This window comes from Gobio gobio (genome assembly GCF_949357685.1).
Source record: "Gobio gobio genome assembly, chromosome: 4".
NCBI classification, from domain to species: Eukaryota; Metazoa; Chordata; class Actinopteri; order Cypriniformes; family Gobionidae; genus Gobio; species Gobio gobio.
In genome coordinates this window covers 4,862,505-4,889,410 of record NC_137100.1, presented here as the reverse complement: position 1 = coordinate 4,889,410, position 26,906 = coordinate 4,862,505, and the positions used below count along the sequence as shown (strand labels likewise).

Here is a 26,906-nt window from a genome sequence, read left to right as displayed (position 1 = left end):
GTGGGCAGCCATCCTCTGGAAATGAGGACAAAAGAACATCAAGTTCATGGACAAAGGTGGTCAGTGGACCTGGGGGGCGGTAAATGACTACAATATGTATTTTAGTGGGAGTTGTAAGCGTAATAGCATGATATTCAAATGTGTTGTTATTGCCAAGAGCTGTGTGTGACTTATTTTACATCTTGTAAAAAGAGGCATAATATGTCCCCTTTAAAATATTTTACTTACACAAAATTATTAAAAGTATTGAAAAGGCAATAACATATTAACTTCTTTTTTTTTTTTAATTGCAACATAAATCCAGCTATATATATATTAAATGTTTATCAAAATGTGAAGAAGCAGAACGTGCTGACTGCACCTCAAATAAAAAAAACATAATGGAAAATGTACTTAAATAATGAGTGTAATGATCTACCAGTGAAGTAGTTCCTTATAATTCTCCACTGTTAATATATAACCTATTTCAGCTCCTTAATTTAGATGTGTGTGGCCGAGGTCATGTGATATTGGCAGCATAAATACTGATAATACATTTCTATTTGATCATCAGGGGCCTCATTTATAAAATGTTGCGTAGAAACTGTCCTACATTTGATCTAAGATCATTTCTCAAATGTGTGTATGCTCTGAGTGTAACCCAAAAAATGCTCCGGATTCTTTAAATGCGTCTCTCGTGCAACTATGCAATAATGTTATTCTTTCCCTTTCTAATATGTCTCTCCTAAATGACTTCAAGCAACACAATTTTGTAAATATAACCAAAAACAATTAGATTTATTCACACACAATAAAGGAAATATTAAATTTCATTGAACTTGCATTGAATCTTAAATTATCAATAAACTTCAAAGGTAAATCAACACTTTTTTCTTATTACTTATTTTCTCTTTCAGAAAATAACCAAAAGCTTAACTCTCTTTCACCTTGATGTTTTTATGAATTGTAACTGGTTGCAGACCACCACATCTGTTCATGTAAGCTCTTGCAAAAAACCTCATTCTGAATGTCAGATTAGCTCATTGTGTAAATCCCTGTTATCTCCATCATCAGTGGTCAATGCTCGATCATGAATTCATACTGATGGTTTATTTCAGTGTTTCCTTCAGTTAGTTGGGAAAACATACATGTGATGTGTCGCTGGGTCCATTTATGATGACAAAATCATATGGCATAAAAACAAACACTATCAAAAACCATGCAATATTTATTGAGTCTTGGCAAAATATATAGACACATCTGTGAGATTTTAGAAATATTTTTGGTCTGTTCTATCATTTTAACAGTCAAGTGCCGTATAAATTCAGTCATAGTCTTCAGGTCCTTCACGGAGCTGAAATGAGCTTCATTTCTCTGCTGTCAAGTTTCATGCTGGACTCTTTCTGCTCACAGACCTTCCCGCTGAAGCCACTCACTGAATCCTCCAGCATAATGACGGGCCCTGACAGACAAACAGAGACACTGATGAATGAATTATCAACACTTGCTTATGTTTCTGTGATTACAAGATAAGGATTATTAGATATTACAGAGACTCATATGATTTAATTCATTATTCATAATTCATAATTGTAAACTGTATTATATTTATACAACCATTAATATATGCAAAAACAGTATAACAGCCAATAAAAATAAAATAAAAAATCACAAAGAGAAAATGAAAGAAAGCAAAGGAAAAATAAATGTTGGCATATGGAGTGAAACCATATCATATCATTATCCTCTCTTAAATTAACCCTATAATAATAATAATAATAATATTCTAAGGCTTAAATGATCAACATGATCAAAACTTTGCTAAAACACACTCGATCTACTGCGTGCCGTCTGTCGTCTGATTGATACTTTACACTTTTTAGCAAGTAAAAGGCCTTCAGTTAAAAACGCTGACCTTCAGCTCGTGACTCACATGTCTTTTTGCTGTGAAATATTAAATTTTTATAAATCAAACATGAATAACTGATATTGCAAGTAATATTAGTATGCGGTAGTGTAGTAGTGGAAGTATGCAGGAGCTGAGCCTGTGTTGGATCTGTAAGCAAGTGTCAACGCCTTGAACTTAATGCAAGCACGAGCAGTGATTGGTAGCCAGTGCAGAGAGATGAAGAGAGGTGTGACGGGCCCTATTGGGCTCATTGAAGACGAGACAAGCTGCTGCGTTCTGAATCATTTGAAGCATCTTGATAGCACACGATGGAAGTCCAGCCAGAAGTGCATTGCAGTAGTCAAGCCTAGAACTGACCAGGGCCTGGACGAGAAGCTGTGTTGTATGCTCTGTTATGAAAGGTCTGATTTTTCTGATGTCGTGCTGCGCAAACCTGCATGACCGAGCTGTCTTTGAAATGTGGCATTTGTAGGACAGCTGGTCCTCAAAAGATACTCCAAGATTTCTGACCGACCTTGAAGGGGAAATCAAGGATGAACCTAGCTGGATGGTGAAGTCATGTTGTAGAGTCAGATTGGCAGGGAAGAAGAGAAGCTCAGTCTTTGCCAGTTTGAGCTGCAGGTGATGTTCTTTCATCCACGCAGAGATATCCACCAGACAGCTTGAGATTCCTGCAGCTATTGTGGGATCATCTGGTTGAAATTAAAGGTAGAGCTATGTGTCATCAGCATAGCAATGAGAAGCCATGTGCCTGTATGATGGGTCCCAGTGATGTAGTGTAAATGGAGAAGAGGAGAGGTCCAAGCACTGAGCCCTGAGGAACCCCAGTGGTCATTTGATGTGCTTTGGATACCTCCCCTCTCCAGGCAACCCTGAAAGACCTACCTGTGATATTGGACTCAAACCAGTGGAGTGGAATCCCTGTGATGCCCAGTGATGAGAGGGTGGACAGAAGAATCTGATGATTGACAGTGTCAAAGGCAGCAGATAGATCGAGGAGGACGAGGACTGATGATTTGGAAAGGGCTTCAGTGACCGACAGTAATGCAGTCTCTGTTGAGTGGCCCCGTTTTGAAACCTGCCATACATTTTGCATCTGAAAGGGAAACTCCTCCAAATATGCAATAAGATCAGTCACGAAAAAAAAATCACTGTCCACACCTTTTTCACTGCGTGTCTTCAGTAAATCCTGACAGTCGTCTTTTAACGCCACAAGAGGGTTTGTGCTGGTGCTAGCTGTTAGTAAACCTGGCCCTATATGACACATTTGTATAATAAAAAGGAAGAGTTGTAGTTAAAGGTTTTTTAATGGTCTGATTAACCAAACTCTCCATAAAACAAGCACTGCAATTTAATAAAATAACACCTATTATAAAGTCACTTCATATTTATGGTATATAATGATTATTGCATGTTTGAGCTGAGTTTGTTGCATTTACACAGTTCTGACCAGCAGGGGTCACCAAGCGTGTGGTGTTTTGAGTGCTTTGAAACAGTGAATCATTTTGTGAATCAATTGATTCAAAGTTTCAGGAGCTTTGTTTCTCCCATCACTAAGGCAATGCATTGTATTTTCTTTATGATTAGGTTTAGGAAAGAGGGTTCAAACTAAGAATGTTTCATTAGTTATTTTGGCTTGGTCAGCTCCCGAACTTAGATTCCCAATTAAAGACAAACTTGTTGTTTTACTATTTCTTTGATGTTGCACCCTTTTCCCTAGATAGGGCATTACACTCAACAAAAAAGTATATTTGCAAACTATTTTTTGGAAGGTTCAACAAACTGTTCCAAGTTTAAAGGTGATGTATGTAAGTGTGAGCGTGTGTGTGTGTGTGTGTGTGTGTGTGTGTGTGTGTGTGTGTGTGTGTGTGTGTGTGTGTGTGTGTGTAAGGGGCGTGTGCTTATGTAACGGGGGGCTGTGCTATATAAGAGTGTGCCGTAGGACTCCGCTCAGAATTCACTCCTCGAGGTCCAGATTCCCACACACTCCGGACTCTGCAGTAGCCATGTCAACCACCATGCTGGGATTGCTGGGAGTTTTGCTCTGTGCCCTTGCCGTTAGTTCTGAGGTCAAGTCTCATCCCAACCTTGACATCAAGGGGTTAAGACTGCAAGATGGTGATGAGAGGAGGAATCCCGCAGGTACAGAACAGCAATGTTATCTCCAAAATGTGTGATGATGGAAAAAATGGAAGAAAGAATTGTTGTTGTTGATGTGCTGGATAACACTCCTCATCGTGCAATGTTTTTATTTGCGCAAGTGAAGTGAAAAACGAGTTATCCCGCGATTAAACTAGAGCGAGTAAAGCGATGCGAATATTTGTCTTCGCTTTTGGTATGCACACACCATAATTACTCGTGGGGTAAATTTTTTTCAGAATCACTCACGACTCACTTGTTTGGATACATTCATCGACAGAAAACTATTCACTGTTATAAAGCTCAACACAGTTAGTGGGTGGAAGAAGCAGAAGCGCTCGTAATAAAAGCTCCACTGCTCTTGATCCGTGTGTCGCGCTCGTCTCCCATTAGCAATCGCTCCAGCGGCCTCATTCCGCTCTAACGGCTTTCAGTCCCACCCTGCTTCATCCTATAGTAACGTTAATACATATTTAATACATCAGCTCATCCATGAATATGATTTCTGCCCGAGTCCCGTCGGATTCTTTTCCACAGCTACGCATTTGTTTTGACTAAGTGACGTCTAGCAGCGAAAACGTACATATTGTGCCTTTAACCAAGGGTTCAGAATGTACTGTGTGAAACGTCATCGTATGAATACCTAGGATTAATTGTTAACACTGGGTAAAGTATGAGCCGTTTACACAGAGTTTACAATGGACCAGGGCATGTTTATAACAGCTACTTAAATGTCCTATTAAACTAATCCTGGGTTAATCTAAGCCCCGTCTGTGAAACTGTATAAATAAATGGCGTTGTAAATCTTGCACAGTAGTCTGCAAAAATCCGTTCCTGGACCATCACCATTGAGCCCTTGAGCAACACACTTACAGTAAACATGAAACACTCTTTTTACTTCCTCGTTCCTGATCTTTCTGTCAGTTAGGCTGCGTTCACACTGCAGGCTGAAACGACCCAATTCCGATTTTATTGCCCTTATTGACCTGTATCCTTTTCATGACAGTCTGAACGACACAGATCCGATTTTTTCAAATGCGACCCAGGCCACTTGGGTATGTGGTCCAAATCCGATACATATCCGATCTTTTGAAATGCGTCTTCAGTCTGAACTGCCAGGTCACATGTATCCGACCTGCACGTCGTTGATACGCACAAACGTCATCATTGTACGTTGAATGCACAAGAAATAGTTGCTAACCGCCAATAAAAGAAGAAGTACGCACCTGTTGCTAGCCAATACACTCCAACTCCAACGCGTTTCTGCACTGTTATGGGCCGCCACAGACGTGTCTCTTCCCGTGACAAAGTTAGATGAAGGCGCTCACAAACATAATTGAAGGTGGATCTGGTCATTCTGAAGTTACTGACGAATTCGGTATCAGTAAATCCACTCACATCAGTATCCCACCACTCCTGGCTGCGACTCCGCACCCACACGTTTCTCTGTACCGACGTTGCTACCACTGCTCCACAAAACGCCATGGCCAAAAACCTTGAACCCTAAAACCCTCAGTGATCCACTGGTCCCCTTCTGAACACGTCTAACCACATGCAGAAAACAGTGTGTCTGATCTGATATCAGACACACACAATGAGCTGCCATACTGTATAGAGGAACTACTGTAAACTGTTTCATTCCTCAATATTAAACTCGATATTCAAACCCTCAGTGCCTGTCTCAGTGTGTTTATGTGAACATCAACAAATTCACTCACTTTACTAAAAATGTTTTATGTTGAAATAACTGAACATAAATATTGCACCATTCCAAATCATTAAAAATAACTACAAAAAAAAAAAGTGAAACATTTGAAATCCATTTTCCAAGTCAAATCTGTTTGCCCTATCAGGATGGGGATGATCTAATTGTCTATTTCCGTTAGTTCAAATCATTTGATGTGTCGCTGGTCCATCCAAAATCATATGACATAAAAACAAACACACTGTATCATAAACTATGCAATATTTATTGAGCCTTGGCAAAATATATAGACACATCTGAAGAATACATTTTTGGGTCTGTTCTGTCATTTTAACAGTCAAGTGCCGTATAAATTCAGTCATAGTCTTCAGGTCCTTCACGGAGCTGAAATGAGCTTCATTTCTCTGCTGTCAAGTTTCACGCTGGACTCTTTCTGCTCACTGACCTTCCTGCTGAAGCCACTCACTGAATCCTCCAGCATAATGACGGGCCCTGACAGACAAACAGAGACACTGATGAAGGAGTTATCAACACTTGCTGAGGTTTGTGTGATTACAAGATAAGGATTAGAGTGAAGCATAATGACTATATAGATATTACAAAGACTCATATGATTTAATTCATTTCCAGGCCTGATATTTTTTTTTATTCCCTGATATAACCAGGTTTTCATTGATCAAATGAAGAAAAGCACACATAAATCATAATTGTAAACTGCATTATATTCATACAACCATTTCTACATGCAAAAACAGTATAACAGCCAATAAAAAAATCACAAACAGAAAATGAAAGAAAGCAAAGGAAAAATAATTGTTGGCATATGGAGTGAAACCATATCCTATCCTCTCTTAAATTAACCCTTTAATAATAATAATAATATTCTAAGGCTTAAATGATCAACATGATCAAAACTTTGCTGAAAAACCTGTTGTACTCAATCTAGTGCGTGCCGTCCGTCATCTGATTGATACTTTACCCTTTTTATCAAGTAAAAGGCCTTTAGTTAAAAACGCGGACCTTCAGCTCGTGGTTCACGTGTATTTTTGCTGTGAAATCTTTCATTTTTATAAATCAAACATGAATAACTGATATTGCAAGTAATATTTGAAGATGAACAATTACTGCACTGAGGCAGTTTAGGTTTAATTGATTATCCATACATAGTTTTTTAGTAAAGAGTCTCAAATATGATCATCAGGCTTCTGAGGAAGGTTTATTCGTTCATCTCTCAGTCATCATTAGATTTCACTGCATTATGATTTACAACTTCAGAGCTTTGATCATAAAACTAAGCATTTAAATATCATCTTACTAAGACCGATTATTGGCAGATATTGATATGAATATGTATTTTATGTAATTATCTGCTATACTGTTAAAAATATCTTATTGATTTACATTACAAGCATCAGAATTTCATACTTTTTGCCCATATAAATATCATCATATCATCATCATTTGTAAAACAGATGTGTTTTTTTTCCTCCTTGAGTGTGAGCTCCATATTCTCACTTTATCATGAGTGTTATGACCCTGTGGTTTGTTCATGTGCTGTTGATGCTGTGTCCTGATTGGTGGAGTGCAGAGTTTGTGTGTGTTAAGAGGGTTTTAGAGACTGTGAGCTCTGATTGTTTGTATTTGAGGAACTGTGTTTGGTGTATTTGAGGAACTGTGTTTGGTGTATTTGAACTTTTGCCTGTTCTCAGACACTTTTCGGTGCTGATGGGAGAAACAAAGCTTTTCAAAGCTAAATGATTCACTGTGTGGAAGCGCTCGAATCGCCACACGCTGGTGACCCCTGCTGCTCAGAACTGTGTAAATGCAACAAACTCAGCACAAACATGCAAAAAAACACATTGCAACTGTTTTATTGTAAGTAAAATCTATGAAATGCAATTAACCAATCATCTAAGATTAAATATCAAGTGTCTGTGTAATATAATGTTCTTTTATTAGTTTTCAGGGCTTGTTTTGTTTGTTTCATGACTGGCTCAGTTAAACAGGCCAATTAGCCTCAATGTACAACATTACTACTGGTATTTATGAACAACAGCAGAGCTGATATCTTTCTGACAGTACAGTACTAACAATACTTTGCTTGTTACATGTACGTGCAACATTTCAGACATAAATAAATTATAAATGTTAGCTAGATTGCGTTCATTACCTGTCTAGCGATGTTTATTCTCAAATATAATAAAATAATACTTTCTATTTTTCAAAACATATATCATGTGTTGTTACCGGTGGTTATGTTTAGTGAGTTGGCTCACTAAAGAGGCAACGATGCACCCTGGGTTTTGCAGTGCATTGTGGGACTTTTTAGGGAGCGAACGCTTCAGTGCACTGGAAGGATTCTGCGATTGAGACAGCCCTTAAAATGGCCGACTCCCTGATCTGTGCCCTGACTACTGAACTAGGGAGCTGATTGAGACGCACCCTATTATTCTTTTTAATGATACTAATGTCTACTTAAAACATGCACAAATGTGTAAAACTGATAAGAGATCAGGTAAAACCCATAGACCCCCCACTCTCAATTTGTTCACTTGGCTTTGTTGTAAATATATTGCAAATATTGAGGAAAGTAAGGAGTCTGACTCCATTTTTGTTTATTGTAAAGTTTTCTGGCTATGCCGTTTAGTGATGGCCGCTTTCGAAACGTGAAGCTTTGAACCAGTGAACTGGAGCGCGTATCAAACTGCCAAAGTCACGTGATTTCAGTAAACGAGGCCATGCTGTTTCAAAATGTTTCAAAATTTCAATGACCTCTGTGAATTCATGAACAAGTGTCTGTATAGTTTTTATCTGATCTCGGATTCATTTTATAAAATTGTATACATTTAGGGCCAGATTTACTAAACAAATTAGGCAAATTAGCATGAGAGCACAATCCCATAAAAGTGCCGATGGGAGTGTAAAGTTCTGCGCGTGATCTACTGACGACACATCAATTAAGAACACTGACACAGCCGGATCATTTCCATAATGACCAACACAATCTACCAGGAGCAGTGAAATCTGGAAATATCCATGCCTTTTTCACTGTGTGTCTTTAGTCGTCTTTTAACGCCAAAAGAGGGTTTGTGCTGGGGCTAGCTGTAAGTAAATCTGGCCCTATATGACACATTTCTATAATAAAGTTGTAGTTAAATATTTTTAATGGTCTGATTAACCTGATAAGCCCTGCAATTTAATAAAATAACACCTATTATAAAGACACTTCATATTTAATGTTATATGATGGTTATTGCATCTAATGTTTTTTTTGTTGTTGTTTGCATGTTTGAGCTGGGTTTGTTGCATTTACACTGTTCTAACCAGCAGGGTTCACCAGCGTGTGGTGTTTTGAGTGCTTCGAAACAGTGAATAATTTTGTGAATCAATTGGTTCAAAGTTTCAAAGAGCTTTGTGTCTGTCATCCCTAAGGCAGTGCATTGTATTTTCTTTTTAATTAGGTTTAGGAAAGAGGGTTCAAACTAAGAGTTATTTTGGCTTGGTCAGCTCCCGAACTTAGATTCCCAATTTAAGACAAACTCATTGTTTTACTACAGGTGCTGTTCATATAATTAGAATATCATCAAAAAGTTGATTTATTTGACTAATTCCATTCAAAAAGTGAAACTTGTATATTATATTCATTCATTACACACAGACTGATATATTTCAAATGTTTATTTATTTTAACTTTGATGATTATAACTGACAACTAAGGAAAATCACAAATTCAGTATCTCAGAAAATTAGAATATTGTGAGAAGGTTCAATTTTGAAGACACCTGGTGTCACACTCTAATCAGCTAATCAACTCAAAACACCTGCAAAGGCCTTTAATGGTCTCTCAGTCTAGTTCTGTAGGCTACACAATCATGGGGAAGACTGCTGACTTGACAGTTGTCCAAAAGACGACCAATGACACCTTACACAAGGAGGGCAAGACACAAAAGGTCATTGCAAAAGAGGCTGGCTGTTCACAGAGCTCTGTGTCCAAGCATATTAATAGAGAGGCGAAGGGAAGGAAAAGATGTGGTAGAAAAAAGTGTACAAGCAATAGGAATAACCGTACCCTGGAGAGGATTGTGAAACAAAACCCATTCAAAAATGTGGGGGAGATTCACAAAGAGTGGACTGCAGCTGGAGTCAGTGCTTCAAGAACCACTACACACAGACGTATGCAAGACATGGGTTTCAGCTGTCGCATTCCTTGTGTCAAGCCACTCTTGAACAACAGACAGCGTCAAAGGCGTCTGGGCTAAAGACAAAAAGGACTGGACTGCTGCTAAATGGTGGTCCAAAGTTATGTTCTCTGATGAAAGTAAATTTTGCATTTCCTTTGGAAATCAGGGTCCCAGAGTCTGGAGAAAGAGAGGAGAGGAACACAATCCACGTTGCTTGAGGTCCAGTGTAAAGTTTCCACAGTCAGTGATGGTTTGGGGTGCCATGTCATCTGCTGCTGTTGGTCCACTGTGTTTTCGGTCCAAGTTCAACGCAGCCGTATACCAGGAAGTTTTAGAGCACTTCATGCTTCCTGCTGCTGACCAACTTTATGGAGATGCAGATTTCATTTTCCAACAGGACTTGGCACCTGCACACAGTGCCAAAGCAAACAGTACCTGGTTTAAGGACCATGATATCCCTGTTCTTAATTGGCCAGCAAACTCACCTGACCTTAACCCCATAGAAAATCTATGGGGTATTGTGAAGAGGAAGATGCGATATGCCAGACAGAAGAGCTGAAGGCCACTATCAGTAATTCAGGCATAAGGAGCCCCAACTCAGTATTGAGTGCTGTACATGCTCATACTTTTCATGTTCATACATTTCAGTTGGCCAAAGGATAAAAATCCTTTCTTTGTATTGGTCTTAAGTAATATTCTAATTTTCTGAGATACTGAATTTGGGATTTTCCTTAGTTGTCAGTTATAATCATCAAAATTAAAAGATATAAACATTTGAAATATATCAGTCTGTGTGTAATGAATGAATATAATATACAAGTTTCACTTTTTGAATGGAATTAGTGAAATAAATCAACCTTTTGATGATATTCTAATTATAAGACCAGCACCTGTATTTCTTTCATGTTGTCCCCCTTTACCTAAATATGGCATAGCAATGAGCCATAAAAGCCTGATGTATCAAATATGATACTCCGCAAAAAAGTATATTTGCAAACTATTTTTTGGAAGGTTCAACAAACTGTTCCATGTTTTAAAGGTGATGTGTGTGTGTGTCCGTACCTTGTGTATCCCAGAGCTCTTGCGGTCTCCAGCGCAGTGAGGCTGCGTACCCCTCTCGTGCAGTACAGCACAAAGTCTGAGTCGTCTCTGTGAGGCTTTGTGACACCGTAGCGCTCACTAAACTGATCTGGGCTCAGTCTGAGGGCCTGCTCCACCTCTAGCACTACAACAAAAGTACTGTCACTCATAAAGTCTGTGTGTGTTTGTGCAGAGCTGAACTGTGTGGGACGTACATGGAATGTTTATGGCTCCTGGAATAAAACCTGCTTCCAGCTCCTCTGGTTTACGTATGTCGAGGAGCTGGACGCTTCCAGCGGACATCATGTCCTTCAGCTGCTCGTACGTCACAACGCCATCTGAAAAACACAACAGGTGAGTATCGACAAACTGCTGCTATTCCACACTGAGAAGGTATGTTTATAAGTCTGTTCTATCTATTCTATATGATCACGAATTATACGCCAAAATTCGTTTTTACGCGCATATGATACGCATTGTCACCCTGTTGGGTAGCTTTAGTAGTGTGGGGTACGTGCATATTATACGTTATAAAGTGCATAACATAGGCTATGCACGTAAAAACTCATTTTAGCGTATAAATCGCATGATAAATACAATTCGTGCTATAGATACGCATTTGATTGCACACTCATCACTGATATCTGATATGTTGTTATGGATAAATACATATCTATAGAATTTGTAAGATTATAGGTTTACAATTTTTTTTTAATTGGAAATTTGTTGATCAATTTAATGCCTTTTCTGCAGAAAAAAAGTATTAAAACAAAATATCTTGCTGACTGCAAAACTTTTTGAACATCAGTGTATGTTGGATTTAAATACTTTATGGGTCCTAAACTTGATTCTAGTGATGATGGTTGTCAAAAGACAGCTGAAAAACTCTGTGTTCCGTGAGCACCTAACCTCATAATTATCATAATTAAATATCTCTTATTACAAACCAGACTGACTTTATTTCTGTAATTCCTATCCAGTTCTTTTGAGAATTATCAGAGGTTGACGATTTATTGAAAATATTTGGTCACCATTATGGTGTTACAAGCACGCCAGGCTCCACCCTCTCACAACCACAACGATCCCTATCACCTGAATACTGAGCGCACACACACCTGCACGTCATCATCACTGCAATAACCACCTGCACTTAAGCCCCACGCTCACACTCAGTCACTGTCTGGTCTCGTTTGCAAATGCTACTACTCATGCTTGCTTCCTCGGACTTACCTGCCTACATACCTGATCTCCTTCGTCTCCTGAGTGTCTCCTCATCTCCTTCGATCCATTGTCCCGCTGTTCTACAATCAAGAAAACGTATAGTATCACCAGCATATCCAGCAATCACCTGAACCACTATCTCTGACTCTCACCTCATCTGCTCACATCCTGGTTCTGCTAATAAACTCTGCTTCCACCTGCCTCTGTTATCCGTGTCACCTCTGTTTGTAACAGAATACCGGACCAACACAGCACTTCACCAGGATGAGCACCCCGGATCCCTTCCAAGAGCTCGTCGACGCCGTTCGGCGAGCTCTCCCCACCAGCGCACCTGCACCTTCACCAGCGAGCACTTCCGGAACCCACACCACTGATTCTTCGCCACCTGAGTACGCCAGTCCCATGGCCAGACCGGCGCCCTTCTCTGGTTCGGCGGAGGATTGCAACAGATTCCTTCTTCAATGTTCGCTGGTCCTGGAGATGCAGCCGCGCCTGTACCCCAACGATCACGCTAAAGTGGCATTCATCACATCTCAACTTTCCAGTAAAGCGCTCCGTTGGGCGGAATCCATGTGGTCCACCGACAGTCCAGTGATCCAGACCCTGTCAGGGTTCATGTCTCACTTCAAGGAGGTCTTTGGGAAACCATCATGGGATTCGTCGATCGGAGAACAGCGATATCATCTGAAACAAGGTACCTCCACTGTTAATGAGTATGCTCTACAGTTTCAAATCCTCGCTGCTGCTAGTGGATGGAACGAGCAGTCCCTGATTACGACCAACCGACAGGGTCTGGATCCTCGGGTGCGGCTGCATCTCACTGCATACGAGGATACCATCGGGCTAGAACGCTTCATTCAACTCTCCATCCGCTTCGCCACTCGTATGCAGTCGTGTATCGAAGAGCACCAGGGCCAGCCGTCATTCTCAACATTCCTCCGCCGTCCAGGTGGTGTCAGCCCTCCAGAACCCAACCCCGAGCCTATGCAACTGGAGAATGCCCGACTGACATCGACTGAGCGGCAGAGACGGCTGACCCAGAATCTCTGCCTGTACTGCAGTTTATCTGGGCATTACATCTGCGAATGCCCAGTCCGTCCTCCTCGACCCATGGTGAGTGCAATCATCCCTTCTCTAAATAAGATGAGGCCACTCACCACAACTGTAAACCTTACTGCTGCTGAAATTTCCCTTTCAGTTACTGCCCTCCTCAATTCTGGGTCAGCCGGGAACTTCATCTCGGGAACCCTCTGCCGCCAGCTCAAGCTCCGCACGACTGCAACTCCGACGACCTACCAAATCCAGTCGATAACTGGTAGACCACTCAGTCGGAGGCAGGTTAGTCGCTCCGTGGGTCCAATCAGAGTACAAGTCGGAATCCTCCACATGGAGCGACTACACCTGGTAGCTGGTTCTGGAGGAGTCCACCGCTGACATCATACTAGGGCGCCCATTGGTTATAGCAGCACAACCCAGTCATCTCCTGGAAGACGGGAGAGGTCCTGAAGTGGGGCGACAACTGCTTCCCGGACTGCTTCCCATCTCCACCGATTCGTCCCTCTACGCGTTCCCAAGATCTCCCTGTCTGTGCCACGTCCATCGAGAGTCCGGTAGAGAGACGATTGGTGGATGTCCCCGCCTGTTACGCCCCCTTCAGTGACGTCTTCTGTCCCCAACGGGCTTCCAAGCTGCCTCCCCATCGGCCATGGGACTGTGCCATCGATCTGCTGTCAGGTGAACCAGTGCCCAAAGGAAAAATCTATCCCCTCTCACTTCCGGAGGAGAAGGCCATGGAGGATTACATCAAGGAGGCGCTGGAGCAAGGCTACATCCGTCCATCCACCTCCCCTGCTGCTTCGAGTTTCTTCTTCGTGGCGAAAAAGGACGGAGGCTTGCGGCCTTGTATTGACTACCGCTCTCTGAACAACATCACTGTAAAGTTCCGATATTCCCTTCCTCTCATCCCAGCTGCCCTGGAACATCTCCGTGGTGCCACTGTGTTCACGAAGTTGGACCTCCGCAGCGTGTATAACCTCATCCGGATACGTGAGGGGGACGAGTGGAAGACCGCCTTTGTCACGGCCACAGGACACTACGAGTACCTCGTGATGCCATATGGACTCGCCAACGCCCCCTCCGTATTCCAGGACTTCATATATGAGGTGCTCTGGGAGTGTCTCCACAGGTTCGTGCTGGTCTACATAGATGACATCTTGATCTACTCCCGGAGCCTGGCCGACCATCGCCGTCACGTTGCGGAGGTCCTTCAACGCCTGAGGAAATACCAGCTCTACCTTGAAGCCGAGAAATGCTCTTTCCATCAGCCCTCAGTGCAGTTTCTCGGCTATATCATCGATCACAGTGGCATCCGGATGGATGAGAGGAGGTGGAAGCCATCCGGTCCTGGCCAACCCCATCATCTGTCAAGGAACTTCAACGATTCCTAGGATTCTCCCATTTCTACCGACGCTTCATCCAGAATTACAGCTCCATCGCCAGCCTCCTCACCAGCCTTCTCCGCAACAAGCCCAAGTCTCTGTCCTGGACCCCATCCGCCACCCAAGCCTTCCATACCCTGAAGGACGCCTTCACGACAGCTCCCCTCTAGGTCCATCCCGATCCTGACCTCCCGTTCGTCATCGAAGTGGACGCCTCCACCACCGGGGTGGGTGGGGTCCTATCTCAGCAGCAGGGGAACCCCAGTCGTCTCCATCCATGTGCCTTCTTCTCCCGCAAGCTCAGCCCGGCGGAGATCAACTACGACATTGGCAACCGTGAACTCCTCGCCATCAAGCTCGCACTGGAGGAGTGGAGGCACTGGTTAGAGGGCGCCAAGCATCCATTCCTGGTCCTTACCAACCACAAAAACCTGGGGTATCTCCGCGAGGCAAGACGACTCAACCCCCGACAAGCCAGATGGGCTCTCTTCTTCACGAGGTTCGACATCCACATCTCGTACCGACCTGGGGCCAAGAACATCAAGGCGGGAGCCCTTTCCCGCATCCACGGCCCCGAGGAACGGTCCGAGGAAGAAGAGGAACCCATTCTTCCTACGAAGCTCTTCCTTAGCCCCATCACCTGGTCGGAGGAGACCTTGCCCTCTACCAATGCCTCCACCAACGTGCCGCCGGGCTGTCCTCCAGGCTTGCAGTAACTCACACGAGTACAACGCATCCCTCTCATTCACTCCTCGCACACATCACTGGGCACTGGTCACTCTGGGGTCAATGAAACCCTCTCGCTGCTACGCCAGCGCTTCTGGTGGCCACACATGTAAGCTGATGTCAGAAGGTACGTGCGGGGATGCCGGGAATGTGCCATGGCTAAAAGCCCACGACACCTGTCTGCCGGGAAACTCCTTCCTCTGCCCGTTCCCAACCGTCCGTGGTCACACCTAGGGGTAGCCTTCATTACAGATCTACCCGTATCTGACAATTGTACCTGTGTCCTCGTAGTGGTTGACCGCTTCTCGAAGTCTGACTACTTCCACTACGAGGACTACCCACAGCCCTGGAAACCGCAGAAGCCATGTTTAACCACATTTTCCGTTATTATGGCATCCCAGAAGACATCGTATCAGACAGAGGTCCCCAATTCATCTCCAAGGTATGGAAAGCCTTCTTCTCGCTCCTAGGTGTGACCGTAAGCCTCACATCAGGATACCATCCCCAGACGAACAGGCAGACGGAGAGGAAGATCCAGGAGATTGGCCGTTTCCTCCGTACCTTCTGTCACGGCCACCAGGACTCCTGGAACCAGTTCCTTGGATGGGCCGAGTACGCACAGAACTCCCTCCGACAAACAACCACCGGCCTGACTCCGTTCCAGTGCGTACTCGGCTATCAACCTCCCCTCTTCCCGTGGTCCAGGGAACCCTCCGACGTCCCTGCGGTGGATTACTGGTTCCGGGAGAGTGAGAGGGTCTGGGACTCAGCCCACCATCAACTTCAACGGGCCCTCTGCAGACGCAGGATGACAGCCGACCTTCACCGCTCAGAAGCACCGACGTTCCAGGTTGGGCAGAAGGTCTGGCTGTCCACCCGGGACATCAGACTGCGTCTGCAGTGCAAGAAGTTGAGTCCCAGATTCATTGGCCCCTTCAACATCCTGCAGCAGATCAATCCGGTGACATAAAAACTCCAGTTACCCCCTCAGTATACATACCTGATCTCCTTCGTCTCCTGAGTGTCTCCTCATCTCGTCCTGTCTCCTGGTCCTCGTCTCCTTCGATCCATTGTCCCGCTGTTCTACAATCAAGAAAACGTATAGTATCACCAGCATATCCAGCAATCACCTGAACCACTATCTCTGACTCTCACCTCATCTGCTCACATCCTGGTTCTGCTAATAAACTCTGCTTTATCCGTGTCACCTCAGTTTGTAACATATGGTGATTTGAATTGTTTTGTTAACACTGTAACAAAAACCACAAACTAACATAAAAAGCCAAGAGTTAAACTGCCCAACTAAAGGAAACACTGATGACCATAATGGTTTTTCAATAAAACATCAACATCTAAACCACTGTTAATTCTCAATTTAAAAAAATATTGGTGATTAGTGTTTCCTTTAGTTGGACGCAGGGCTCCAGAGTGCGAATAAATGGTCGCATTTTGCGACTAAAATTTGAGAGTGTGCGACTGAATTTTACATCCAGTCGCACATGTGCGACCAGTAAATTTGCCTGCTGTCGGTACTAGAGAAATTAAGAAAATACACTTACTAATTATAATTGATAGACGTTGTGTCTGGCAAATTCTATCTTTGCCAGCCGTTTCTATATGAGATAATATTAAACCATTTGTCCGTGATGCATTTTTGCTATTCGCAATCCAGAAGAGAGAAAGCGAGCGCTCTCTTACGTGGAGCTACAGCAAACACAACACCACAGTCAGCTTTAATGAGTGACGATGGCCAAGAGAACTACACAACAGTTTAGTCTGCTTACTTTATGTGCTGTGATATTAATCTAATTTTATTTTCGATTTTGGCTTCCAAGAATTATAAAAAGATGGTATGAGGTAAAACTATTCCTATAGCCGTGTTCAGTCGAGTGCGACATCCTTCCTTTCACAGCTGCGCTGTCATTTCTCCCTAAACCTAAACTAAACGTCAGAATCAGTGATTGTTGTAAACTGCAGTCTCTACTGTTGCTAAACTGCGGGATGTGTTTGATAATTAAGAGCTATTAAATGCACAATAATCCACGCAAAAGACGCTGTTTCCAACTTCAAGGCGGCTTATGTGTGTGTGCTGCCGACTTGCACTTTATATTTTAGGCTTCGTGTGCGCGTCTAAACCATCAAATAAACAACAAATATCCGGTGTCAAAATGACCGGATTGGAGAGTAGTTATTTTAACAGTTTATATCTTAAATGGGCGTAAATAGTTTGGAGAAATAGGAGAATGTGATATTATTAGTTCTACATTCGATCGGTCTTAAAGGGGCAGCGTCTAATAAACCTGCTGACGATTGAGCCATTCATTCAAATCGAACAAAAGGCAAATAGAAAATATTCACATCTCTTGAATTAATAACTTTAGCTTTTATAAGCATTAATCTATCAATTTATACAGTGAAAATTATGCAGTGTTATTTTACATTTCATTACTTTATTAGATTTCTTTGTAGGTTTGTTCTCTACTGTAATATTAATGTTAAGAACTTCCGAATGCCTGCACACTGGTCCATGTACAAATAGATGTTTTATATTTTTGTTCAAACTTTGCGGTTTCTTTTGCTTTAGATATTTTACTTTTCAGATTATAAAGCCATGTTAATTATGTATAATAAAAAGAACCGATAAGAATACCGTTAAAGTACCGGCTCGATAAGCAGTATGGGTAAGAGTAGTAATACCATTAAAACCTTAACGATACCGATTCCTATTAGTAATACAGTGGAAATTAGTAGATTTGGTTAGCATGTTGATTTACGGTGTGCGCCCCTAAAATTTCTGGTTGTGCCCCTAAAATTTTCAGTTGGGGGCCACTGTGCTCCTAGTGTAAAAAGTTAGTCTGGAGCCCTGGTTGGACAGTTTGACTCTTGGCTTTTTAAGTCAGTTTGTGGTCTTTTTGTAACAGTGTTTGCTAAAACACATAATTTGTTGCAAGATTTAATTGATTCATCTTTTAACTGACTAAAAATAGTTATTTGATATTGATAGATTTTCATTTTTATATTATATTATTTTGTTATTTATCTGATCTGTGCCAGCAAAATATTCAGCGAAAATCTATTAATATAAAATAACTACGTTTGATCAGTTATGAGATTAATCAATCATTTTACTTTACCACCTGATCGCCTCATGGTGTCAATCGCAACAAATTATGTGCTTTAGCAAACACGGTTACAAAGCACACAAACTGACCAACTAAATGAAACACTGATCACCGTAATGGTGACCAACATTTTCAATAAAACATCAACATCTAAACCTCTGTTAATTCTCAATAAAAAGATGTTTGGTTACCTTTATGGTGATCATTGTTTCGTTTAGTTGGACAGTTTGACTCTTGGCTTTTTAAGTCAGTTTGTGGTTTTACCAGTGTTTGCTAAAACACATAATTAGTTGCAAGATTACATTTATTAATCTTTTAACTGACTAAAAATAGTCATTTGATATTGATAGATTTTGATTTTTATATTATATTATTATGTTATTTATCTGATCTGTACCAGCAAAATATTCAGCGAAAATCTATTAATATAAAATTACTATGTTTGATCAGTTATGAGATTAATCAATAATTTTTCTTTACGATGATTAAAACTTTATCATCTGATCGCCTCATGGTGTCATTCGCAACAAATTATGTGCTAGCAAACACGGTTACAAAGCTGACCATAATGGTGACCAAACATTTTCAATCAATCATCAACAGCTAAACCTCTGTTAATTCTTTACTGTAAATTCTATTTAATTTACAGCCCGCGGATTCATACTTACCCTGTAATACACTGATAATTACCACTTAATTAAAAATTAATTACAGTATAAATAATTAGTTAATTTTCCTGATTTTACCCCTTTATTCCCCAAATATTACATATTGATCCCTTATAAGGGTAAGCAAGTTCGGTCCTAGAGAGCCGATGTCCTGCAGAGTTTAGCTCCAACCCTACTAAGCCACCACAGTATGAAACTCATGGCTCCCAGCATGCATTGCAGCATTAAGTATGTCACCATTGTTGAAATTCATATGCTGATTCTTGATATATGTGTGCTCTAAACTGTTTTCCTTTAAGAATGTATTTAAAAATCAGAATTCAGAATGTCTGATCTGGGGCAAGAAAGTATTGTCAGTGAATATTATTTAGTAATTTTAGTCAGTGACAATGTTTCTTCATTACATTTTTTGTTTATGGCTTCTTTTGATTTGAACAGATTATGTGTTTTGTTAACACTGTAACTAAAACCCCAAACTCACATAAAAAGCCAAGAGTCAAACTGCCTAACTAAAGGAAACACTGATCACCATAATTTCAAAAAAATATTTTCAATAAAACACCAACAGCTAAACCTCTTTTAATTCTCAATAAAAAAAGGTTACCTTTATGGTGATCAGATTCATGAAGCTTTGGAGCGGAAACGAATCAGCGAGTCGAATCAGCAGCTCGGAGTGATTCATAACGGTCCGAATCTTCATGAATCAGTGTTTTGAAATCGGTCAACACTATATAAGTTGTTATTTCGTTTTTTGGCGCACAAAAAATATTCTCGTCCCTTTATAATATTAATATTGAACCACTGTACTCACATGGACTGATTTAAATATGTTTTTAGTACATTAATGGATCTTGAGAGTGTAAATTGCTTTGCTCCCTGCAGGCCTCACTGAGCCTTCAGATTTCAACTAAAATATCTTAATTTGTGTTCCGGAGATGAACGGAGGTCTTACGGGTGTGGAAAGGCATGAGGGTGAGGAATAAATTACACTATTTTATTTTTTTTTAATTTATCATTACTCCAGTCTTCAGTGTCACAAGATCCTTCACAAATCATTCTAATATGAGGATTTGATGATTAAGAAACATTTATGATTATTAATTATCAATGTTGGAAGCAGTTGTGTAAAAAAAATGTTTAGGATTCTTTGATTAATCGAAAGTTAAAAAAAACAGTATTTATCTGAAATAGAAAACTTTTGAAACTTTGGACTACCGTTCAAATGTTTTGGGTCGGTAAGAAAGAGCTTAAAGTATCTTTTGGGAAAGAACTTAAAGAAATGAATACATTTATTTAGCAAGGATGCATTAAACTGACCGAGTGACAGTATAGACATTTATAATGTTGCAAAATTTTTATATTTCAGATAAATGCTGTTCTTTTGAACTTTATATTCATTAAATAATCCTGGGGGAAAAAATTGTACTCAACTGTTTTCAACATTGATAATAATCATAAATGTTTCTTGAGCAGCAAATCCTCATATGAGAATGATTAGTGAAGGATCATGTGACACTGAAGACTGGAGTTATGATGATAAATTCAGCTTTGACCACAGGAATAAATTACCTTTTACAATATATTCAAATTTCAAATAGGAAAAAAGTGATTTTAAAATGTAAAAATATTTCGGTAGTGTATGTCACCATTAATGTGTAACTTTTTTAATTTATAGTGAATGAATGTTGTATGATTGTTGATGTTATCTTATGTTGCCTGCCTGCAGATGAAAAGTAGTTATTTTTTTACTAATTCTGGCATATTTAAATGGTGTATTTTTATACAACAATGTTCATGAATATGCATGGTCCCTATCAAATAAATAAATAAATACGAAATAAATAATTTACAAAAGCATGACTTTTTTTTGCGTATGTGGCAGCATAGATCATTCTTGTTATTGCAGTCTGGTCATCAGATGATGCAATATTAAACCTTCACTGACCCATGAGTAGCTGACCCTACGAACAAACTCACTCAAATGACTTATATAGGCCACTCAATACAAACTAAAATAGTTTTTTAAACATTTCTCAGACCTTTTATTGTGTCATTAACTCATACAGAGATAACTAAATACTTTACCTGTAGTTAGAGGTTGGTTGTGAGAAGTTTTAGTCCATTTGTGGCAGTTATCAGCTCCGTTATCATCACACTGATCGGTATTTTCTGCTGAAACAGACAGAAACAGGAGCGCCACGAGAGCGCGCACACCTGAACTCACGCGCATTACTGTTCTTCTCATGTCTATCTTATCTAACAGAAGATTCGTGCTCTTTTATGTGCAGATAGAATGAAGTCTAAAAAACGCAGCTATGACAGATCTAAAGCAGCGTATTGACTTTGTATCATCGATTGACTTGTTAGCTGTTTTCCTGCAGGTGGCGCTCAGTGGCGTTTTATGATTTACTGGAGATGTTTCACTTTAATCGTTTTTAACATATTCTTTAAAATTAGCAATATATCTGATATAACCATGAAACTTGTTCCCAATCATTCCTTTAAATGTAATTAAAACAGATTGTGTTGTAATCACAATCGACTGTGGTCGGTCCATTTTGACCAGCGCTGAGAATAGCAACAAGTCACACGTGACTCTTTTTTATTTATTTAAACTTCTGCAATGGTCTGGACAATATTTTACTCTTTATTAATTGCGCTAATACGTTTTAATAGCTGTTAAACGGGAAAATGCACAGTGTGTAATTAAAATGATAAAAGTTATTGTTTATGCCAGTGGACTTGACCAATCAGAGCGAACGCCCGGGCTACAAAGCCCCGCCTCCAAGTGTTTTTCCGTTGACTTTTGTGCTCGTCCTGCCTCAGATTAAACAAAAAAAGAATATCCTATGTTATGATACATACATCTATTTGGCTTTAGTAACTAACCATATTAGCTTTATATATGATTTAATTATATGTTTTAGTCTCATTTTATAAAGTTTTTTTTATTATCCGCCCCCCCTCCGCCTCTTCTGAACACATGGTATATCCCGCTGATGGCTCATAGTCATATGATCTAGGCAGCATAAATACTGTAGCAGTCAGTTCTGTATGTTTTAAACACACTATTTTAACATCTCGACACCGATCAACCACACATTATTGCAATGGCGACCAAAAAGGTTGGAGGGACATCCGAGGTGAAGCAAGCCACACCAGAGGTGCAGAAGATCTGCGATGAGGTGAGACTTTTGTTTTGATGGTGTAAGTCAGATGATTTGGGAATGCACCTGAGGTGTATTTATTAGTTATGATTAGCTATTTATTAGTATTCAGACGTTTCTACGTTATTATGCACAATACAATTTTAAAATAAATAAAAAATAATTTATGTAGGATCAGCTGTTCAGAAGAATCACCAAAGAGAGAGAGAGAGAGAGAAATCACATCAATTTCAAATAAATTTAGCTGTTACAAGAAAGCAATAAAGGAGAAAAGATGTGTACCTACCACTATAAACATCCACCTTAATAGTTCATTTACATATTTCATTATATTGGATTGACCCTCTGGTGCTCTACGGTCATTTTTGCCCCAAAAATTTTACTTAATTTATTTTTGTTTTAATGTTTTACATCGGAATGGTATGAAACTTGGTAAAGGTTTTGGCACTTAGTACATGGAAAGAAAATTGGAACACAACTTTAAATTTATAGCTTCGATTTTCTCGCGGTTTTGGAAAATATATGTCATAATATAAAAATTAAAAATAGTATTTTTGTGCATTTTTCATAACAATAAGTGTAAAATTCGTAAAATAAATAAATCACACTTTTTCACTTCAGCAATAATTTTCCAAATGTCATCTTTAAAAAAAGACCAAACTTAAATCTGTGCTCCAAAGCATTCAAGATTTATGAGCAGTTTCATTTTCAGGTGTATGCTTAAATTAATAAATGGACTAAAACTACTGCATAAATATAATTTAGCACCCCTAAAAATACAAAATATTTAATAAAACAAATGATCAAACTACAATATAGTGCATTAATTTCACTGAAAAAAATAATGTATGCATGCATACTTCCCAGAATGCTCTAATTTAAGTCTTCAAAAAGCCAATTACTCAAAATTTGCCTAAACCTAATATACAGTGACAATAGTGCAAAGTTAACAAAAATGTAATGTAGCCTATTACTATGTCATAGTCTAGACTCATGAGAATCTCTATATTCACACCCAAACACAATTAAAGCTGATTCAGGACCTGAATGAATCACTAATCTGTTGATTTAAGACGGGCGTGTCACAGTAATCAATCAAAACAAGTCAATCTCTCTGTGTGAAAAGGTGTCACAGTAATTCCTCACACACTCTGTGTGAAAGAGGCCTTTTCAGTTGGTTTTTCTACTGTTTTTATTTTACTATTTTTAATAAATGTAGCATATCCAACGCAGAAGTGACCTATCATACACCCGGCGCAATGTGTTTTTTGCTAGATTCAGCCGGGCCGATTCAGACGGAGTTCTCATGTTCACGTCCAGCGTCACGTTGTTTAAATAGCAAATGCACTGGCGCTCATCTGTTCGCCCATGGGCGTCTGGTCTGAACACCAGGTGTGTTCAAGAGCATTGTTAGCGTGTTGCTATTTTGAGGAACTGAAAACGACTGCGCCATTAACCAATATAAACCTGCTCTAAAGTCAATAGCGCAGTGTTTTTTTTGTTATTAAAAGGGTGTTAGTAATATTTAGTTATTAATATTTACACTCTGCTTATTACACACACAGGGATGTGCAGCAGCGCACACACATTTTTAAATATTAAAAATAAAAGGAGAACCGTTAAGTCTTTCCGCTCGCATGTAAATAGCGAATCCGCCATGGTGCGAGCTCAACTGGCTTTTAAAGGGAATGGGAGATGAGACCAAAACACACCCATGACTCATTAAGAGACCCCTTTTGGACCATTTTTTGCCTTCGTTAAAGTGGATTCAGACACGCCCTAATGCTGCGTTCACACCAAACGCGAATAGAGCGTCAGGAGCGAGTGATTTCAATGTTAAGTCAATGGAAAGGCCGCGTTGACGCGCGTCTGTAGGTCCTGCGACGCGATTCCGCCTCGTTCACGTGATTTTGACGCAAATTGAGCGTCTTGCGTGATATGTGCGAGTGGTGCTTTTTGTGCATTCACTCGTTTGAAGCGAATTCGCGTCTGACGCCCGAGTCGAAAATGTTTAACTTTGCTGTCAATTTGCGCCGCGTTAACCAATCAGGAGCCTGCTCGCTGCTGTCACGTGGTAAAGTGACGTGATGAGAAACCCCACATAATTTAAAAATACTACTATTGTGTCACAAAATGTAGTTTTAAGACTTTTTCAGGTGAGAATGTAGTTGTTTAAAGCTCAAATCTGTGGTTTATTTATAAAGAGAGCGCCTATTTAAAAATAATAATCTTGTGTTTTTGGAGTTGTGAGCTCCAGGCGATCACCGGGCGCTCAGCGCTCATTAACCCCGGCGAGAGCAGCCTTTCCTCGGCCAGTCCTTCTGACGTCTGCCGCTGGCTCTGATGTCTCTGTAGGGGCGTGGCCACTTGAGTGACAGGTGGATTGCTGCTGCTAGTTTCAGCAACCAGGCACCTCAGCTCCACCCACGGCCTGCCTCTTTGCCCATTTATGGTTATTCGGGAGTGGTGTGCTGGCTCCGCCAATTTTGCATTAAATATGAAATCTGCATCTTTTGAGCGTACACTCTGCTTATTACACACACAGGGATGCGCAGCAGCAAACATATTTTGAAATATTAAAAATAAAAGGATTCCTCGCTGGAGAAGCGTTCAGTCTATTAAATAGTGAATCCGCCATGGTGCGAGCGCAACTGGCTTTTAAAGGGAATGGGAGATGAGACTCTGATTGGTTTATTTCACGTCACGCCCAAAACACACCCATGACTCATTAAGAGACTCGGGACAACCCTTTTGGACCATTTTCCCCATCGTTAAACTAGCAAAAGTGAATTCAGACTATAGGGCCTTTAAACTGCAATTCATCGACTGGCCAAAAGGGAGTCAATCCCATGTTAAAATGCTCAACTTTACAGCATAAAAAAACATGTTTACAACCTGGTACACAAAGTGTTTTTGGTCTATATGGCTAATTTTACCCTTCATGACAACTGTGAGGGGGTTAATATTTTTTAAATTCATCCATTTAAATTAAATTAAACCTTAAAGTTCTGCATAATTAAGGGTGTGGCCACCCGAGTGACAGGTGAATTGCCGCTGCTAGTTTCAGTCATAGATATACATAATAAAGGCTAGATGTCTCGTCCGCGCTGCTGGCCAATGGAGGTCGACGTCCGCACCTGGCGGCCATCTTGTCACAGTCAGCTCGCTCACTCGTAACATTGTGTTTTAATGGTGCATGCACTTTTTAAATAACCATAACTTGCTCAATTTTCTACCGATTTTCAAACTGTTTAGTTTGTTATAAACGTCACAGATGTAGTTATGACACTGCATACTTATGAATAATTATTCATAATTTGTTCAAGCAACCATAATTATAGCCACGTTAATAACGTTTGTAAGAAACCAAACCATTTGTACATCCATCAAGATTTCAGTGAGATAAGAGTATTTGTGTTCATGCTGATCACTCGCCTTACATCAGGCACCACAGAGCCCTGCCTGTGACAAGATGGCCGCCGCTGATGACGTTATAGAGACTCCGCCGTAAGACAATCTAGCCTTTATTATGTATATCTATGGTTTCAGTAACCAGGCACCTCAGCTCCACCCACGGCCCGCCTCTTTGCCCATGTATGGTTATTCGGGAGTGATGCGCTGGCTCCGCCCACTTTGGGCTTCAGAAATGCTCTTCAGAAACCTACGGTTGACGGACACTACGTCCATTGTTATATACAGACTATAGTCTCTAGATTTAGATGAACCACATTTGCATTAAATATGAAATCTGCATCTTTTGAGCGTACACTCTGCTTATTACACACACAGGGATGCGCAGCAGCAAACACACATTTTTAAATATTAAAAATAAAATGATTCCTCTCTGGAGAAGAGTTTCGCTTACATGTAAATAGCGAATCCGCCATGGTGCGTGCGCAACTGGCTTTTAAAGGAAATGGGAGATGAAATTCTGATTGGTTTATTTCAGGTCACGCCCAAAACACACCCATGACTCATTAAGAAAACCCTTTTGGACCATTTTTCCCATCGTTAAACTAGCAAAAGTGGATTCAGACACTCCCTAAGTGCACTTGCGCTTTAGACCATGCACTTGGATCGGTAAAATAGGGCCTTTAAACTGTAATTCATCGACTGGCCACTAGAGACTAGAGAGAATCCCATGTTAAAATGCCCAACTTTACAGCAGATTAAAACATGTTTACAGTCTGGTACAAAAAGTGGGTTTGGTCTATACAGCTAATTTTACCCTTCATGACGACTGTGAGGGGGGTGAATATTTTTATAACTCATCCGTATAAATAATATTAAACCTTAAAGTTCTGCATAATTAAGGGCGTGGCCACTTGAGTGACAGGTGGATTGCCGCGGCTAGTTTCAGCAACCAGGCACCTCAGCTCCACCCACGGCCTGCCTCTTTGCCCATTTATGGTTATTCAGGAGTGATGCCCTGGCTCCGCCCACTTTTGGCTTCTAAAATGCTCTTCAGAAACCTGTGGTTGACGGACACTACGTCCATTGTTATATACAGTCTCTAGATTTAGATGAACCACATTTGCATTAAACATGAAATCTGCATCTTTTGCTTCAGG

At 40.6% G+C, this 26,906-nt stretch overlaps 2 protein-coding genes across 6 annotated transcripts in view; one reads left to right on the top strand and one right to left on the bottom strand.

Annotated features, from left to right (window-relative positions):
- Positions 1–1,358: 1,358 nt before the first annotated feature.
- Positions 1,359–21,534, bottom strand: LOC307124938 (thiosulfate:glutathione sulfurtransferase). 5 transcript variants are annotated; one of them, XM_079814442.1, is made up of 5 exons: positions 21,254–21,508; positions 16,379–16,456; positions 11,209–11,331; positions 10,976–11,138; positions 1,359–1,441 (listed from the first exon to the last, which is right to left on the bottom strand). In XM_079814442.1, exons 1-5 carry the CDS (start codon positions 21,411–21,413, stop codon positions 1,387–1,389), a joined length of 579 nt encoding a protein of 192 aa, XP_079670568.1. In that variant the 5' UTR covers positions 21,414–21,508; the 3' UTR covers positions 1,359–1,386. The 5 variants fall into 5 exon arrangements, with proteins under 5 accessions (XP_079670568.1, XP_079670567.1, XP_079670570.1 ...); XM_079814441.1 differs by lacking the exon at positions 1,359–1,441 and adding an exon at positions 5,979–6,224; XM_079814440.1 differs by lacking the exon at positions 1,359–1,441 and adding an exon at positions 9,403–10,320.
- A 432-nt stretch (positions 21,535–21,966) lies between these two features.
- Positions 21,967–26,906, top strand: part of cst14b.1 (cystatin 14b, tandem duplicate 1) — a 5,488-nt gene continuing 548 nt past the window's right edge. Inside the window, exons 1-2 of the mRNA XM_079815445.1 lie at positions 21,967–22,353; position 26,906. The exon at position 26,906 is cut by the window's right edge and continues 101 nt beyond it. Coding sequence (XP_079671571.1) covers positions 22,279–22,353; position 26,906 — 76 coding nt within the window. The 5' untranslated portion in view covers positions 21,967–22,278. The remainder of the gene's footprint in view (positions 22,354–26,905) is intronic.

Bases quoted from the DNA above. Each gene is read 5' to 3' on its own strand.
- LOC307124938 (XM_079814440.1), bottom strand. From the start codon at position 21,413: ATGAGAAGAACAGTAATGCGCGTGAGTTCAGGTGTGCGCGCTCTCGTG. The intron at 16,457-21,253 runs GTAAAGTATTTA...ATTGTAGAACAG, and splicing joins CAACCAACCTCTAACTACAG to CGGGACAATGGATCGAAGGA. The intron at 11,332-16,378 runs GTATGTATACTG...TGTGTTTTTCAG, and splicing joins CAGGAGACGAAGGAGATCAG to ATGGCGTTGTGACGTACGAG.